Genomic DNA, 16,994 nt, shown 5'->3' with positions numbered 1-16,994 from the left:
AGCAGGTGTTCCTTCCTGGGATCCCCTTCCCCTCCTTCAGGAGGGCTGTATGCCTTACTGGTTTTGACGCTTGTTCTCAGTTATGGGCTGCAGAGTGGAGAAAGGGCTTCCGGATAAAGTCAGAGTGTTAGCTTCCCAGGGGCTGGGCTGACCTGCTGACGGCTGCCTCCCTGTGTGCAGGTGGAGTGTCATGGCTTATGAGACCAAACTCCCGCGGCAGGCCTCCTCTTCCATGGGCACCGAAGACTTCAGTGAGGGCTCTGAGGTATTTGCTGTCGCCCCCACCGGGCATCATCTTACCAGCCCACTTACCAGTTCGGGCCTCGTCCCCCGCCCTCCGGTGATGCGCCTCTCTTTAAATGTCCAGCCTGAGGTTAGACCTGCAGAGGTATGGGCTCAGCCCCAGGTGCTACTGGAGCTGAGTGAATTCCGACTACCTTGTGGGCTTTGGGGTCATCTGGGGGGCTTCCTGGGATTACTCCAGCATTTGGGGTCCCTTTTGATGACTTAGGACTTCCTGCTCTCATAGCATACATTCCCGAGACTGTTCCTGTGTGCCCATCGTCCCCACCAGGCCCCAGGCTCCCTCTCTGGACCCACCTTCTCTAGACCCCCCCCCCCCTTCGTCTTGCTGCCCTTGTGGTCAGCCTGTGCTAGTTCAGGGTTCAGCCTTTCTCTTCATTTTGTGGGACTTAATGGTCCCCTCAGGGCCTAGATTTTGCCCAGACCAGTGCAGCACTGGGCACATAGCCGTGCTCCTCCCCCTGGGCAGGCTGGCTGCTGGCTGAGTGGAGAGAATGCTCTGCCAAGGGCTGTCTCTCCATTGGGAGGGTCAAGGACAGTGGGCTAGGGTAGCGGTCTGCAAACGATGACCCCCCCGCTCCAGTCTGCCCATGCCTGCTCGGACCTGGCCAACGAGCAAAGAATGGCTTGTACATTTTGAGGAAGAATATAGACTGTCTGTCTGGCCTTGGGCTTGAGCCTCAAATGTTTGTCACATGGTAACCCCCATTAGCAGGCGGAGGTGAGTGGTGATGGGGTCCTTTACACTGAGAGGAGAGGGGCCAGGGCCAAGTCTTGACCAGAAAGAGAAATGTGTTGTCCACTGGGAATGGAGCCTTAGTTAAGGAGGCCTGCCTGTCAGCCTCGCTGCCGTGAGGCCCCAGGATCGAAGATTGCAACTCCCAGTGCGGACTGGGGATGTGTAGTCAAACTAAAGCGGCGCAAGCTCTCTGCGCTTTTGCTCCACGTGGTCTTTTTTGTTAAAATCTGTCTGTTCCCAGTTGAGGAAGCTTTGAAATCTTTCAGCCACACTAGCAAATCTCAGGTTGGCGCGTGAAGGAAGCGGATGCTCCAGGCTAGCTGGGGATGAGGGTGAGTATGCTGTGAGCTTCTGGTCATGCCTCCCTGTCTTGGGGTAACTGTAGGTGCAACAAATTCTCTTCTATGAAGACTCGGTCGCGGCCCATCTTTCTAAAATCCTGACGTCCGACCAGCACTCGGTGGTGATCTCCTCGGCTAAGTGAGTGCCCGGCAGCCTTGGGGGAGCCAGGGGTCAACCTCACAGGGCGCCCGGTTCCCAGGCAGAACTTTCCCTGGAAGTGTCTTTTCACGTTTCCTCCCACAGAGTGCTCTGTGAGACAGTGAAGGATTTCGTGGCTCGGGTGGGAAAGGCCTACGAGAAGACCACCGAGAGCTCGGAGGAGTCAGAGGTCATGGCCAAGAAGGTTTGTCCCTGTGCCCCTGGGCAGGAGGGTGTGGGACAGAGAAACACTCTGCCCCATTCCATTTGTTTTCCACTAGTGCTCTGTCCTGAAAGAGAAGCTGGACTCTCTCCTCAAGACCCTGGATGATGAGTCCCAGGCCTCTTCCTCCCTGCCCACCCCGCCCCCCACCATTGCAGAGGAGGTGGAAGATGGAGATGGGGCGGGCAGCGGCTGTGGCTCCACAGGGGACCGCTCGGTGGGGTCGGCATGCCCTGCCCGGCCACAGATATTCCGTCCTCGGGAACAGCTCATGCTCAGAGCCAACAGTCTGAAGAAAGCCATCCGTCAGATCATAGAACACACGGAAAAAGGTAGTGATGAATTAGCTTTCTTTAGTAAGCACTAGAACTCTGTTTTCCCCCAAACAGGATGATAAGCAGGAATCCACCATGTAGGTCACAGCCAGACCCCCCAAGGTAACTTGCAGCCTGTGTGGTGGCAGCACCTCGTATCCGAGAGCGTGCTGGGGAGCATTCTCTATCTTTACCACACTTGTATCTGATGGAAGGACCAGAGGGAGCAGAAAGTAGAGGGCAGAGCAGGACGGTGCCCCCAGGGGGGGAGATGTAAACGGGTCCTTGGGTGGGGGACCCATCCCTGGTAGGGGCCTGGCCTGCGCTAATTGTCGGCCCTTGGGTGCAGCTTGGCAGAAGCAGGCAGTAGCAGCAGATGTGGAGGGAGCCTCTCCAAGGGGAGGTGGGGCTGCCCCTGGGGTGGGGAGTGTTCTGAGAAGAGCCTCACACTTGGAGTAGAGGAGCTCTGAGGAGTCCCTAAGGCAGCGGGGAGGCCTGGGAGAGGTGGGCTTGGCCCTGGGTGGTGGGTGAGGCTGTCAGCTGAGGTCTGGAGAGAGGGGCTGGCACAGGGCACTGCTGTGTCGAGGAGTGGGAGGCCAGGTTAGTGCGAGGTGGTCAGAGCAGTGGGGGGGCTCTGAGGGGTTCCAGGCTGGGTCAGCCGCTGTATCCCAGGTACTTGGGACCTGGTGGCCAGGCTGCTGACTCTCCATGATGAGCCTGGGGACAGTGGGTAGGCAGACCATGTTGGATTAAAGACTGTGCCAGCTGGTTGCTCCCTTTTTCTAGACTTGGTTTCTAAGCTTTGAAGGGAACACTGCAGGTGCAGGGTGACCTGTGGACTTCTTGCATCCAGGCTCCCTTGCACTGTGTTGTCCTCAGTCGGTGTGCTCAGAAACCCTCAGAAACCATTTCACCACACTCCTATTCACCCCAGACCCTTCCCAGCAGACTGTCCTCCTTGTCCTTCAATGAGAAGCATGGGTTGTGACCCACCCCCCCAACTCCCACTGCTGTGTGTGCACCAGCCCTGCTCCTGGCTGACGGTTGGTGGAGGCCCGGTGTGCCTTCATTCTGCTCGCCTTCTCCACATCTTCCAGCCTCTTGGCTCTCCCCTTTTTCCCAGCGTGGCCACACGGATGCCCAGTGCCTGGCGTTCTTGCAGATCTGGGAGAACAGGGGACAGGGTGGCTGCTTTGGGCTGTGAGCCTTCAGCTGAGAGGAAGTCTGAAGAGAGCTCATGGAGGCGAGGAGGGGAGCCCGTGTTGCGCAGGAGCTCTGCGGCCCTGCGCCGTCCATATGCTCTGCCGTCGCGTGCTCAACTGTGGGTATTCTTTTCTTGCACAGCTGTTGACGAGCAGAACGCCCAGACCCAGGAACAGGAGGGGTTTGCTTTAGGTCTCTCCGAGTCAGAGGAGAAAAAAGACCTGAAGTCAGATGACAGAGTGTGTCCCACCGAGAGCTGCGGGGTTGCAAAGGGCAGGAGCCTCCGCAAAGGTACCAGTCAGTCCTGGTGACCCCATTGCTGTGGTTGAGCCCCTGCCACAGTTGGAAAGTTTTAGGTGCCTTCTCATAGTCACTTGGCAGTGTAAAGTCATGAACACACAGCCTGTTTCCATGCAGCACTTCCCTTGTCTGGGGAGGGCCCAGCAGGACCCCCGTCGGAAGGAGTATGCTTTCCTCAGAACCTGCCCATACACCCCAGACCCAGGCTTAGGCCTGTGGGTCCTCCAGGTGCACCAGAGATCCCAGCCCGGGGCAGGCACCCCTGGCTGCAGCCAGCGAGACACTGTGCGCTGTGCAAGTTACTCCAGACCAGGCTGCCTGGCATTTTGGCCAGGGTACCTCCTAGCCCTATGGGGTGTCTGCCAGGGGACCCTTATTCCTCCCAGAGCAGCCCCGCAGCCCAGGCTGTTGCTGTGGAGAGGTACTGCCTTCCCCACTATGTGTAGCCCCCTCCCTCGGTGCCTGTACACCTGCGGGGAGGTGTCTGCCTAAGCATTTTACTCAGTGGTTGTTACTGCTTTGAGCTCCGCACTGCCCATGCACGGATGCCCACAACCCAGACTGTGACCCGGAGTCAGCCGGGCCTCCCCATCCCAGTCTTGGCAGCGCCTCTGTCACCCTCCAGATGGCACCCAGACCCACTTACCTCTTGGGCCCCTTCCCATTTCCCCTCCTCTCTCTTTTTTTTTTTTTTTTTAAATTTTTATTTATTTATCAGAGAGAGAGAGGGGAAGAGAGCGAGCACAGGCAGGCAGAGGCAGAGGGAGAAGCAGGCTCCCTGCCGAGCAAAGAGCCCGATGCGGGACTCGATCCCAGTACGCTAGGATCATGACCTGAGCTGAAGGCAGCTGCTTTACCAACTGAGCCACCCAGGTGTCCCTCCCCTCCTCTCTCTTGGGCCGCTTGATTTGTCTTATACACTCTGCCAGGGGCTGACCAGGGACTGACCAGGGGCTGATGACCTTCCCACTCCCCCCAGCCCTTAGGACGGTTGTTTCTCTAATGACTTCTCCCAGTGCTCCAGTGATGTTCTATTTTGGATGGTTTTATGGCTTTCTGTTCTGTTTTTGTAGTGTCCAAATCTCCATGTGAGAAGCTGATAAGCAAAGGAAGTTTGTCACTGGGCAGTTCTGCCTCTCTTCCTCCCCAGTCAGGAAACCGGGATGGCCTGCCAGCCCTGAACACCAAGATCCTGTTCTCGAGTGAGTGTCCCCTGCAGGCTGGCTTTGTGTGTCTGTGGGCCGGTGCAGGTGGGGCGCTAACCTGCCAGCTGGCAAGGTCAAGGCATTTTGCTTTGCCTGGCACTGAGTCTGGGGGAATGAATGAGACCAGGGCCTTGTCCTTCAAGAGTTTATATATAGGTCTGTGGGAAATACAGATTGGGTTTCAGAGTTATGTCATGGCATGTACAGTACCTTTATTTATCATAAAGGACAGCCAGCATTCAAATTGCTGCCAGAGGCCTTGGGAAGATGTCATCAAGGGGGTGATACTTGAGCTGGGTCCTCAAGGATGACTAGGAGTTATCCTGAGTGAAAAGGGTGGAGTGGGTAGGGTGTGATGGGGAGCCAGTCGAGTCATCCTGTCATTTCTAGCATGATTGTAGGAGGCACTACTGGCCACCAGGGGAGTATGCCTCTGACTCTGCTTTCATTTTGCCCAGGTTAGGGTCAAGGTAATCTTCCCTCCAGAGGGACTGTGGCTGTACTCTGTGTCTGCAGAAGGAAGGATTAGCACAGGGGGTTGAGGTTGCCGATAAGAGGCCCCTGACCAACTTCCTGAGGCCTCCTGGGCCCGGCAGAGTGCACGCTACACCATCTGCTCCCATAAGTGATTTGGTAATTTCTAGGTGAATCTCAACTGAACAGAGAGAAAATTCCAGAAGTCCATGGGAGATGAGGCTAGCAAGATATATTTGGTTAATCAGAGGCATAATTTTCACCAGAAGGGGTTAATTGGCAGAATGTTTAAAATCAGAGCTTCATTTCTGCCTTAATGTTTATGAGTTAAAATTTGTAAATTGGAGCAGGTTCCTTGGGGGTTCTGGACACTCGGGGTGTTCCCTACTGTACAATTGAACGTTTAGGGTTACTTTTACTGAGAGGTTATTTCAGGGGAGCTTCTCACGTGTAATGAGAACTGTCTTTGTAAACTCTTCTTTACCATGTCTCCAGGTGGTGGTTACTGCCACCCGGTGTGTTTCATTTTGTTCTGTGAATAGCGATTTATAATGGTGATTTTTGACCTGAAATACTTAATTGTCAAAATTTGGATCTGTTTATACGTCATTTAGAAATAATTTAATTGCAGCAATGTTTTGAAGAATATGTGTTTCTTAGTCTGGAGGACACGGGTTTCTCTTAATTCAGTGAATCTTGACTTACTCTCTTCCCGTTTCCTCCTTACAGATGTGCGGGCTGGGATGTCTGGTTCCTTGCCTGGAAGTTCTGTCATCAGTCGCTTATTAATTAATGCTGATCCCTTTAACTCGGAACCAGAAAACCTGTGAGTATGGGGGTAAACCAGGCGAGCATGTTGTTAAAGGAATGTTGGAGTGCAGAAAACAGATTTGGAATTGGCTGCAGGAATTCACGTACAGTTGACTAGGTGATCCTTTTCCAGCTTCCTTAGCTGATAAGGAAAACTCGGAAATTGTGATGCCTCAGCTGAGTGTCTGGTTGGAAACTTCCTGTGAAGGGTGTAGCCTATCCTGGCTCATCCCAGCTTCCTGCACGGGTCCTGCCTTAGTTGTTTCTGAACATCCCCCGGGGTCTGAGGTTTCAGCAGGTTCAGAAGCTTCTGCTGGGAGCTGACTTGGCCCTTGGTCTTCATTTGCTCCCCAGTCCTCCAGCTGGCCCTGCATTGGCGCTTTGTCCTGACACCCTTCCTTTCCCCGCCCTCCCCTGTTGGTGCTGCAGGGGCCTAGGTTCTGGGGCCAAATCTAGGAGATACTGTCCTGGGTTTGGGATTGTAGGGAGGAAGGCGCCAGGGCTGCCCTGTGGGCTGGTGTCGTGTCCTTTGCCCTGCTGCTCAGGCACTGAGGACTCTGACGCGGCAGTTCTGGAGACACAGGTATTTGAAAACGTGGTTTTCTAGGTTTTCCCTTTTGCTGGCTGATAGCAAGGTCTGGACGGTGTGGCTGGTGGCAATGGGTTGAATGTGTCTGGTGTGGTGAAGGGTGACAGGAATGTGAAGCTTTGCACTGGCTCGGGTACTTCTGGAGAGTGGAGCCCGACGTGTGCAGAGCGGCCTTGGTTCAGATACCTGCTGCCTGATGCTGGCCTCGTCCCAGACCTGACACTGCTGTGTGCCTGCCCCTTACCCCGCCATCCTGCTCTGGTCCTCACCCTCCCCAACACCTTTCCTCAGTAAGGCCAGAGCTCAGCCTTCCGTGAGCGGTACCCACACGGCCTCCAAAGCTAGATTCTTCATTTGTTCCCTTTGCCTGAGATCACTGAATTGCCACATCTGGCAGCTTAGGCGTCTGTGTCTTTTCCTCTTGCTCTCTTCATGTAAAGCGAGTCTCACCTGGAGAGAGAGGCCGCTCTCATCCCTCCATGTGGGGTGGCACGTCAGGGCCTGGCTCAGGGACCCCCAGACTTGTCATTCTGCCTTTGCCTGTAGTGGCTTCCAGGGCCTGGCTGCCTCCCACTTCCCAGGTCCCTGTGTCCAGTTTCTCCATTCTCCTTCCCTTGTCCCCATGCTGTTTTTCGGAATCTGATCCCTCCCTTTTCCTAGGACCCATAAATACTGGTCAGCATGTGGTCTTTTGCTCAGAAAACAGTTCTGTCCAGAGCTTTGCTCTCACTAAGCTGTCAGGCACTTGGATTAGATGTGTCATAAAAACACATCCATGGGGTGATTGCTTCTCAAAGCAGACTTCAGACGCCTGTGAATCTTAAACGTGGTGGTGTTCTGACCCCCCAGGTATTCCCTGGGGAGTTTGTGGGGGAACAGCCAGCAGGCCTGCTAGGCATGTACTTTTCTCCTTGCTGTTTTCTCTGGGTGGAGGCTCTATGCTGCTCTGGAAGGAGAGGAGGGTCCCTGGAGCCCTTTTGTGACCCCTGCAGTCACGACGATTGCAGGGGGAGGACGGAGGCTGGGAAGCTGGAGTGAATTGAGTCTTGTCAGTGGCAGACACAGAGAAGGGAGGTGTTGCCATGGGTGCTGGGATAGATGTTTTTGCATTTGCAGATGGCTTTGATTGGGCATACAAATGTTTGAGGCATGTTCTGAGACCCACAGTTGAAGCCGTGGGAGTATATGGCTGTAGTACTGTCGGGTTTCACACTGCTGCTGGGGGCGTGAGACAGCGTGGCTGCTCCGGGAAACGGTCTAGCAGTACCCCAAAGCCCAGTTTCCACGTGGCCCAGAGTGCCACTCCCAGGGCCACACATGAGAGGAGGGAGGCCGCGTCCACACCAGTGTGTGTATCGGTGCTCACGCATCCCCAGTGGAGTGCTGGCCAGCTGTCAGGAGGGATGAGGCCCTGAGCACGGTTGAGCCCTGAAAACATTATGCTCCGTGAAAGGAGCCAGATGCAGAGGGCTGTGCACTGTGGCTTCTATTTCCGTGAAACTTGCAGAGTAGGCACAGCCTGGAGACAGAAAGCAGATTTGTGCTTGCCAGGGCTGGGGAGGGTTTGGGGGCCGATGGCTAAGGAGGAGGGCAGCTTGCTTCTGGGGTGATGAGATATCCTAAAATGGATGATGACTTCATCGAGGAGGTTAAGTATCACCGAGTCCTATGTTCTAAATGGGTACGTCGGGTGGCCTGAGAGTTCTAGGTCAGTACAGCTGCTCCTGAAGAGCAAGGCGTGAGTTTCACCCTCAGGGAGAAATGCTTGGAGGTCGGGAGGCTGCCAAGTGACCCGGGATGGTTCTCACTGGTCGGAAACCCCCATTGCAGAGAGTATTACACAGAGAAGTGCGTCATGAACAATTACTTTGGCATTGGCCTGGATGCGAAGATCTCCCTGGACTTCAACAACAAGCGTGATGAGCACCCGGAGAAGTGCAGGTAGGCGGCGGTGTGTGTGCACACCTGCCCTTTGCATCGTCCTCGCTTCTTCCTCCCGGGAGTGAGCTGACTTCTGGAGTCAGCGAGATAGAGGGTGTGCAGAGTGCAAAGGCAGAAGGCATATGTAAAGCCCGAGTGCCTTGTTGTCCGAAATGGAGGTGCTTTTACGAGGTGTGGGTAGAACCAGGTCAGAGTCCAGGAGGCTGGTCTGGAGGAGGTTTCCACCCCTCGGGCTTGGTATGGTGGGGCAGTTCCACATGGGAAAGTGAGTGACTGAGTCAGTCAGAGGGTCCAAGTCTCCGGACAGTTGTAAGTTCATGGTGATGCTATAAAGGGGCAGGTGGACACACCTCAGGACTTGATCTGGTGATCACCCAAGTCGTGTGTAATTGCAGATTTCTCGGAAAACAGAATCGAGCGTAAGAATTCAGGAAAACTTTGAGCTCTGGGGCTTGTGAGGTAGAGGGGACTGTCTCCGAGGCCCCAGGGACATCTCTGTTTTACAGCTCATGGTGGTGAGCCCGAATCATTCAAAAGTTCTAGTTAGTTAAAAAATAGCTGAAAAGGGCATTACAATGCACATAATTTAACAGAGTAAAATAAGTGAACAGAGCCATGCATCATACAGTTTTAGAACCGTGGGACCCTGATAGGATACTCCCTAAGTTTGTAGCAAGAGCTTTGAAAAGGTCTAAGAGGAATTCAGTTTCTAGGAGTCTATCCTAGAGAAGGAACTGGAAATGTTTGCAAAGAGGTGTGTGCAAAGGGATGACTGCCACATGATTTACAGAGCCCTGGAGTGGGAAGTGGCTGGGTTCCAGCAACCATGGGGAGTGGGAAGTGGCTGGGTTCCAGAAACCATGGGGCGTGGGAAGTGGCTGGGTTCCTACGTTGGTGGGAAGGTGCCCCGCTGGGGTCAGTCCTGCCTTGAGACACAGGCTTCGGTGCCAAGTGAACAGAGTTGGTCAGAAGACTGTAGACCGGCTCTTTCACCTGTAAGCCAAATACCTTGAGTAGACTGAGGAAGTGCACTGAAGTTTGTCATCATCAGTACATACAGATGTGGGGATTACGAAGATGATTTGCTGCTTTGTGCTTTTCTGCACTTCCGAAATTTTCTGTGATAAGCATACTTTTATAGCTAGAAAGAAATCATTATTATTATTATTATTATTTTTTTTTGTGAGGTTCTGTAATGTCTGTAAGTTACTTTTTTGGGAGTATTTTTCAGCAGAATTTTCCATCAACAGATGTATTTCTTTATGCATATCTCACACATAAAGAGGAACTGTCCTCCCTCCCCTCGAGGTGTCTGTGCTGCATCTGACCGGCGTGTGATCAGCAGCTCACGGCAGCGACTGTAGCTCCCTGTGGAGAGAGATTTGCGATCCTGTCATTCTTTGCTTTCCACCTGCAGGAGTCGGACCAAGAACATGATGTGGTATGGAGTTCTTGGAACCAAAGAGTTGCTGCACAGAACCTATAAGAACCTAGAGCAGAAGGTCCTCCTAGAGGTGAGCTGGAGGGTCTTCTGCAGCTTCAGGTGCTTGGGCCCGTCTGGTCTCCTCTTAGCCTTTCTCCAGCCTGGGTGGGGACTCCCTTTGCCCTTTTGGTACCTCAGTGAGAGCTCAGCTGTGGCTGTGGCCTCCTCAGCCCGGTGTGGGGTAAGGGTGGGGGAAGGGGAGGATTGTTAGTGAAGAAGGACCAGGTTGATGCTGTGCATCTTTCTTTTTTTCCCTTTTCCGGCATTTCTGCTGTGCAGTGTGATGGGCGACCCATCCCACTCCCTAGCCTCCAGGGGATTGCTGTCCTCAACATTCCCAGCTATGCCGGAGGGACCAACTTCTGGGGGGGCACCAAGGAAGATGATGTACGTACTGGGGTCCTGGGTGGCGTGGCCCCAGGTGGGTGTGGGTAATTCCTTCAAGGAGCATCCACCACTTCAGGCCTTGATGGAGTACTCCACCTCTTAGGGGGGCTCTGTTAGTGGTGCAGAGGTATGGATGGATCTCCTCCCCTGTGCTGTCAGTCGGGGTACAGTGGAGAACAAGACAGACAGCTAGCCCTGTCCATGAGAAGAGAAGCTGAACAGGAAAGATGTGGTCAGGGTATAGGTGTGATGCAGAAGCCAGGCCTGACTCCAATTTGGGGCAGTCTGGGAAGGCTTCTCAGAGGAGGGGACATCTACACTGAGACCTGAAGGAAGACAGAGTTGGCTGGGTCAGGTGAGGGGAGATGTGGAGTGGGGAGGCTGTTCTAGGGAGTTGCTGGAACAGTGTATGTGACGGCTCATTGGTGGGATAGGATGTGGCTTGGAGAAGGTCCCTTGACGGTGTGCAGTGAGTGGAATGCAGACAGGTTTGGGCCCATGTTTGGGCCCCAGGTTTTGCTATCCAGGGAAACTATGCTAAGACCTGTGGGAGGCACTAATGGCCTCTAACCAGGGGCGTGGTCTCCTTCCTACATAAGAGCTAACAGAAATCATGAACGTGAACTACACCCTGGAGATACTCTGGTAGCTGTTGAAAGGACTGGTCATGCGTTACCTCGGTCCTCATAAGAACACACCAGGGTTAGCCCTGGTTCACGGATGATGGGGCCAAGGACAAGAGAAGTTAAGTGACTTGCTTGAGGTCACACTGCTAGTCAGTGGAAACTCAGAGATTTGATTCCCAGCAGCTGGTCCTAGAAACCCCCTCAATAATGCATTTGCTCCACAGCTGCCTCTCAGTTAGGACGCACACTTCCTGGTAGTACCCTCTCTATAACCAGAGCAGCGGCCTGGAGAGGGAGCACAGAGGGGTGTGCAGGGAAGTTCGGAGCAGAGGTCCGCTCTTAACACTGGTCCTTGCAGACTTTTGCAGCTCCGTCATTCGATGATAAGATCCTCGAGGTGGTTGCTGTGTTTGGTAGCATGCAGATGGCCGTCTCTCGTGTCATTAAACTGCAGCATCATCGCATCGCCCAGGTACCAGCCATGGTCTTGCAAGTGGGAGGGACCTGGGAGGCAGTCTGGCCTGGACATGTTTGGAGAGACAGGGCCTGAGCCAGAACCAGGCTCTTGCCTCAGTGCTCTCCTTGCACAGAGCCCAGAAAAATGGGCGGTTTTCCAGGACCACCCACGGCCCTGCCTCCTGGCCCAGAGCCCTTCCTCACCTGCTGTATTTGACAGTTAAATGACACTCTTTCAGAATTGGGGCCTACTGAATCCTGCTTGAGCTCCCTGCCCTGGCTTTCTCTGTGGGTGCACTATACCTTCTGTCCCCTTCTGTTGAGGTGGGATGAGATGAGACAGGCCCGACCGAACTCGGCCCGAGCCTGCGGCTTTCAGCAGCCACATTCTGAGTTTGGGAACAGAGGCCAAGCAGTGAGCAGTGGAGAAAGCATGGTCTTCCTGCTGCTCTAAGGCCCAGGAGGAGAGGGGAGATCAGAAGAAACTCCCCTAGTACTTACTTCTGGTTATGGGTAGAGGAGGGCAGTGCTCTTATGCACAAGGAAGTGGGGAGTTTGATAACCTAGCCCACCCAAACCCCACGCAGTGACTTTCTAGTCCTTCTGGCCTCATTCTGCCCCCATGTAGGGTAGGGTGTTTGAATTTTATGATTTTAACTCTTGGGCATTATTTTTTGTTGAAAAGAGAAACAGTGAGTCATTAACCACTTGTTGGGAGGGCTTTACCCTGTTCTGGGAGTGTTTCCCATGTGCACAGGGCCCTGTGGCTCTTGCTGGGCATGAGTCCCACCCTGGGCCTGGTGCTCGTGCCTGACCACTGAGGTCTCCTCAGTGCGGTCTCAGATGCAGTGCTGGGTGAGGGGGCGGTGGGGGTGGGACAGACCCGGGTTCTTCATGAGCTGTGCCCCAGCTGGGGATGCTCTGCAGCAGTGGTCGGCAGTGGGCGTGGTGTCCCCCCAGACATCAGCTAATGGGTGCAGGGGCACATGGGACAGGAAGGCTCCTGCAGTGCTGGGATACAGCCTCTTAGCTCCTTGGTTCCATGCGGTGCACGAGTAACGCCTGTGGTGTTTGTTCAGTGTCGCACGGTGAAGATTTCCATCCTGGGGGACGAGGGCGTGCCTGTGCAGGTGGACGGAGAGGCCTGGATCCAGCCTCCAGGATACATTCGGATTATCCACAAGAACCGGGCACAGACACTCACCAGAGATAGGGTAAGAAACGCTGCCTGTGGGAAACGGGAGAGAACACACTGGTCCCAGGGCTCACCTGCAGGCACACGTGTGTGCCTTCTCAAAGAAGGCCTGAGTTTCTAGTGTTTTGTTCTAGGAATTTACTTTTGTTAGACACAGAGTTTAAGGGAACAGGGGTATAATTTCCAGGATTACTTCCCCTCCTTGGTGTGAAACCGAACTCTATCTCTCCTTTTCTGGCTGTTGTCCAGTGACTGTCCCAGCAGTGTTTGCTGTTGGGCACCTGCTTGCCTCTCGAGAGAGCAGTGCATGGTGTGATGGTGCGTCCTTCGCCCTAGGCATTTGAGAACACCCTTAAGTCCTGGGAAGACAAGCAGAAGTGTGAACTTCCTCGCCCTCCGTCGTTCTCTCTGCACCCGGAGATCCTGTCCGAGGAAGAGGCCACCCAGATGGACCAGTTCGGGCAGGCGGCAGGAGCCCTCATCCACAGGTGGGCCCCCGCCTTCCCTGTGCGGTCAGCCTCCTGCGGCTGGAGCCCCTGGGTCCCTGAACGTCCTCGGGGCTGCACGGTCACCGCTAGGGTGCAGGCGTGGCGTCCCTCCTCTGGGGCCCATGTGCCAGTCTGCCTACTTCATCAGGGCCCAGCTGGGGTTTCTGTGGGCCCTGGGCTTTGGTTCGTTTCTGCTCACTGAGTTGCAGAGATTGCTCGGAGTTCATGTAGCTGGAAGCTTAAAATCCCCTGGTGTTTTCACTGTCTCGGGTTCTTCAGAATAGTCCTGTTACTGCCTCTTTTACTTCATCCCAGAGAGCAGGTTTGTTACCAAAAAACAAACCCTGTAGTTATTAGGAAAAAAACAAAACCCACCAGTACCCAAAGGCATTTCCTTCTCTTAATCTGCTTTTGAGAAGTGGCTCCTGGAGCCACTGGGGACGACCTTCCGCACGGTGGTCTCCCTTTGCCACTGTCCATTCTCCCCACCTGCCTGGGTGCCGGCTGCCGTTGGGCCTCACTCTGAAAGGGTCGTTCAGCCTGGTGACCTGTGTCCTCTCCTCCAGATCCCTTGACCTTCTTCGGCTGGTGTCTGGTTCTGGTTTTCAACTGTATTTCCCTTCCCTGGTCGCCCCCTGAGGTCTCACGCTGGCCTGGTGCTCCTTGACTTTGCTTCTGTGCTGCTCTGAGGCTTCCTCCTCCTCTCCCCCTGCCGGGAGCACTGCTGCCCTGTGGGCTCTAGGCTCTGTGTGCCCTTCTGGGCGATTCTTCTGTCCTTTCCCCTGGCATCACGCTCTCAGTCTGTGGGTTGGTAGCTCTCTCGGGATTCCTGTAGGCACTTCTGGTTCCATGCCTCCTTCTGGGTACCCACCCTCGAAAGCATGTCCTGTGCTGTGTCCTCTGTCTCAAGTAGCCGGCACCACTTCTTGCCTCCCCTGCCCCTGTGACCAGATCAGTATCCCGGCTTGATGACTTCACTTTTTACATTCTTTCTCAGTTCCTTGCTATATAACAGGCTTCTGCTTTTCTTCTCGCTCATTCTTGTCCCCTCAGAGTCTGTGCCACCCCCATGGGTGGGGACCTGCCATCTCATTGTCTTGTTTAAAGTCCGGCAGCTTGGGACGCCTGGGTGGCTCAGTTGGTTAAGCAGCTGCCTTCGACTTGGGTCATGATCCCAGCGTCTTGGGATCGAGTCCCACATTGGGCTCCTTGCTTGGCAGGGAAGCCTGCTTCTCCCTCTGTCTCTGCCTGCCATTCTGCCTGCCTGTGCTCACTCTCTCTTTCGCTCCCTCTCACAAATAAATAAATGAAATCTTTGAAAAAAAAAAAAATAAAGTCTGGCAGCTGCTCCTAGTTTTCCCCAGGGTAGGACAAGTGGTTCCCCACCCTCCTTCCCTGACTTATGAGCTCCCTCTGTCCCTGGTGCTCTTGCTATGTCCAACCCTGTCACCGCCCCCTATTTGTGTGGGTCCCTCAGGCCAGGGGCTGCTGCCTGGGCCCATGTCCTGGAGTCTCAGCCTTTTGAACCAGGATCATCCTCATAGAGAAGGGTCCTCTCATCCTCATTTATAGAGCAGGGAGGCAAAGTCCCCTTTCAGGAACAATCAGCTGTCTCCACACAACAGGCCTGCAAACCATGCTTCCTGTCAGCTTGCCATTTTACAGTCTGAGTCTCATTTTGGGTATTTTCCTCCCTGGTTGAGTTTCTGGAGAAACTTGGAGTTTGGTATCCCATTTCCCCTCTAAGACCTGCTCTGTTCCCTGTTGGCTGGGCTGTGTCTGTGTTGGCCCTCTGGGCTGGACCGGGCCTGTGTCTGAGCGAGGTGACATGATAGGCTGCCCCTTCATCTGGTCTGATGAGTGCTGTGTTTCTTTCCCTCTAGTATCCGGGAGATCGCTCAGTCCCATCAAGACATGGAGCGGGAACTTGCCCACGCCGTCAATGCCAGCTCTAAGTCCATGGACCGAGTGTATGGCAAGCCCAGAACCACAGAGGTGCCTGTGCTTCTCAGGTTTTGCTCCTCTGGAGTCCTGTAGCCCGTGGGCCTTCTACATGGGTGTCCTTCTGATTCCTCTCAGGGGCTGAACTGTGGCTTTGTCCTGGAGATGGTGAACAACATTCAAGCCCTGTGCAGGGAGACAGCACTGCTCCTGGCCGGGAGGGTGGCCCTGGTAAGCCGAGGGGCTGGCTCCCCATTGGGCATGCGCTAGTGCCCACTGTGCAGGCGGCAGCAGGTTTCAGCCTGGAGCTCCTGGTCTTACGAATTCTAGACTCAGTGTGGGAAAGGGCCTTGGAGGTCATCTGATCTGGCCATGTGGTTGGTTCTCCAGCCCTCTGGCCATGACTCAACCACATCATCGCTAGCATGTTAGACTCCTGTGGACAGAACCACCTTTGTGGCTGTATGCAGAATTCTGCCTTAGACCAGGGAGGCAGACTCCGTTCTCAGAAATGCTGTGCTGTTGCCGTTCCTCACTTGGCCCTGCCAACCTGGCTGAAGAGTCAGCCCTGGGGAAGCATGTAGGTTGGGTTTCACTGAATTGCAGAAGCTAAAATAGGGAAGACCCAAGGGATGGCCTAGCCAACATTCTTGTTTAAAAAGATGAGTACGTGGAGGTCTAGGAGGTAGAGTAACTTGCTGAAGATCACACATCTAGAACCACCCCAAAAGTCTAGTTTCCATGTCTTCTATTGTTCATTTCACAGTAATCTGCTCTTCTGAGTGTGATGGCTGCTCCTTCGCTGCCTCATAGCACTTCCTGCACTCTGGCGCAGGTCTGGTCCTGTCTTCTTTCTAACATAGGGCTCCCAAGGTAAACCCAAGTAGGTCAAGTGTCAGTGCTGCTATTTTAGTTTTCAGACAAGCTTGTTTTTTCCCAGTTTTATGAAAGGAGAGTTTTAGTTCCATCACCCGATTCTTCTTAGAAGGGAAGTTCTGAATCTGGCCCCTTAGCCAGTGCTGTTTCATTTAGTTTCCTTAGGAATTCTTATAAGAACTGTCCGAGAACCATCACTTTCCTTGGAGCAGACTATGTGCCTGCATGGGGGCTTTGCTGTGGCCCCAGCTCCTCACTGCTAATGACCAGCTCTGTTTGTCTTTCCTTCCTGCCTGGAGCAGCAGTTGGACCCCCCTCAGAAAGAGCGGCTTGGAGCTGCTCTCACAGAAATGGACCAGCAGCTCAGGAAGCTGGCGGACACCCCCTGGCTGTGCCAGTCCATGGAACCTGGTGATGAAGAGGTATGTGGGTCACAGGCCTTCAGCTTCAGCGCCTCTGGGTGCAGTGGCTCTCCCTTCTGTACCTGTAATTACTGTGATCTGTGTAGCTTTGAGGTTAAGATGGTGTCCACCTTGCAGCCCCTGATAGGGCTTCTCAAGACTTCTCTATTAAAACACATTAGAAGGGGACACCTGGGTGGCTCAGTTGGTTAAGCAGCTGCCTTCGGCTCAGGTCATGATCCCAGCGTCCTGGGATCGAGTCCCACATCGGGCTCCTTGCTCCGCAGGGAGTCTGACTCTGCCTTCCACTCTGTCTGCCTGTGCTCGCTCTCTAAATAAATAAAATCTTTAAAAAAATAAAAAATAAAACACATTAGAGGTATGGAAAGCCTGGCAGGTAGGAAGGAGTTGGGAGTTAGTACTGAGCACAATCCTTGATGACTGGGCACTTACCGCCGTCAGAAACAGAATGGCAGGGCTGGCCTTCAGATAGAAGGCGGAGGCTAGCCCCGTTGTTTGTCCCTGGTGTGAAGACACATTGGAAAAATGGCAGCTTCTTG

At 54.0% G+C, this 16,994-nt stretch overlaps 1 protein-coding gene across 9 annotated transcripts in view; it reads left to right on the top strand.

The window, feature by feature from the left end:
- Positions 1–16,994, top strand: part of DGKD (diacylglycerol kinase delta) — a 114,022-nt gene that overhangs the window by 84,620 nt on the left and 12,408 nt on the right. For 6 of the 9 annotated variants that reach the window (XM_082690631.1, XM_082690633.1, XM_082690634.1 and 3 more), the window contains 16 exons: positions 181–265; positions 1,428–1,522; positions 1,628–1,727; positions 1,804–2,077; positions 3,404–3,553; positions 4,636–4,764; positions 5,971–6,067; positions 8,471–8,581; positions 9,999–10,095; positions 10,344–10,451; positions 11,436–11,549; positions 12,613–12,747; positions 13,065–13,216; positions 15,100–15,211; positions 15,296–15,388; positions 16,336–16,455. In XM_082690631.1, coding sequence (XP_082546757.1) covers positions 181–265; positions 1,428–1,522; positions 1,628–1,727; positions 1,804–2,077; positions 3,404–3,553; positions 4,636–4,764; positions 5,971–6,067; positions 8,471–8,581; positions 9,999–10,095; positions 10,344–10,451; positions 11,436–11,549; positions 12,613–12,747; positions 13,065–13,216; positions 15,100–15,211; positions 15,296–15,388; positions 16,336–16,455 — 1,972 coding nt within the window. Of the gene's footprint in view, positions 1–180; positions 266–1,427; positions 1,523–1,627; positions 1,728–1,803; positions 2,078–3,403; positions 3,560–4,635; positions 4,765–5,970; positions 6,068–8,470; positions 8,582–9,998; positions 10,096–10,343; positions 10,452–11,435; positions 11,550–12,612; positions 12,748–13,064; positions 13,217–15,099; positions 15,212–15,295; positions 15,389–16,335; positions 16,456–16,994 lie in introns of all 9 variants that reach the window. The other 3 variants (XM_082690632.1, XM_082690630.1, XM_082690636.1) reach the window with 1 other exon arrangement.

This window comes from Mustela nivalis (assembly GCF_964662115.1).
Source record: "Mustela nivalis genome assembly, chromosome: 11".
Lineage (NCBI taxonomy): Eukaryota > Metazoa > Chordata > Mammalia > Carnivora > Mustelidae > Mustela > Mustela nivalis.
Note: the sequence above shows the minus strand (reverse complement) of the source record. Positions and strands in the feature narration are given on the sequence as shown.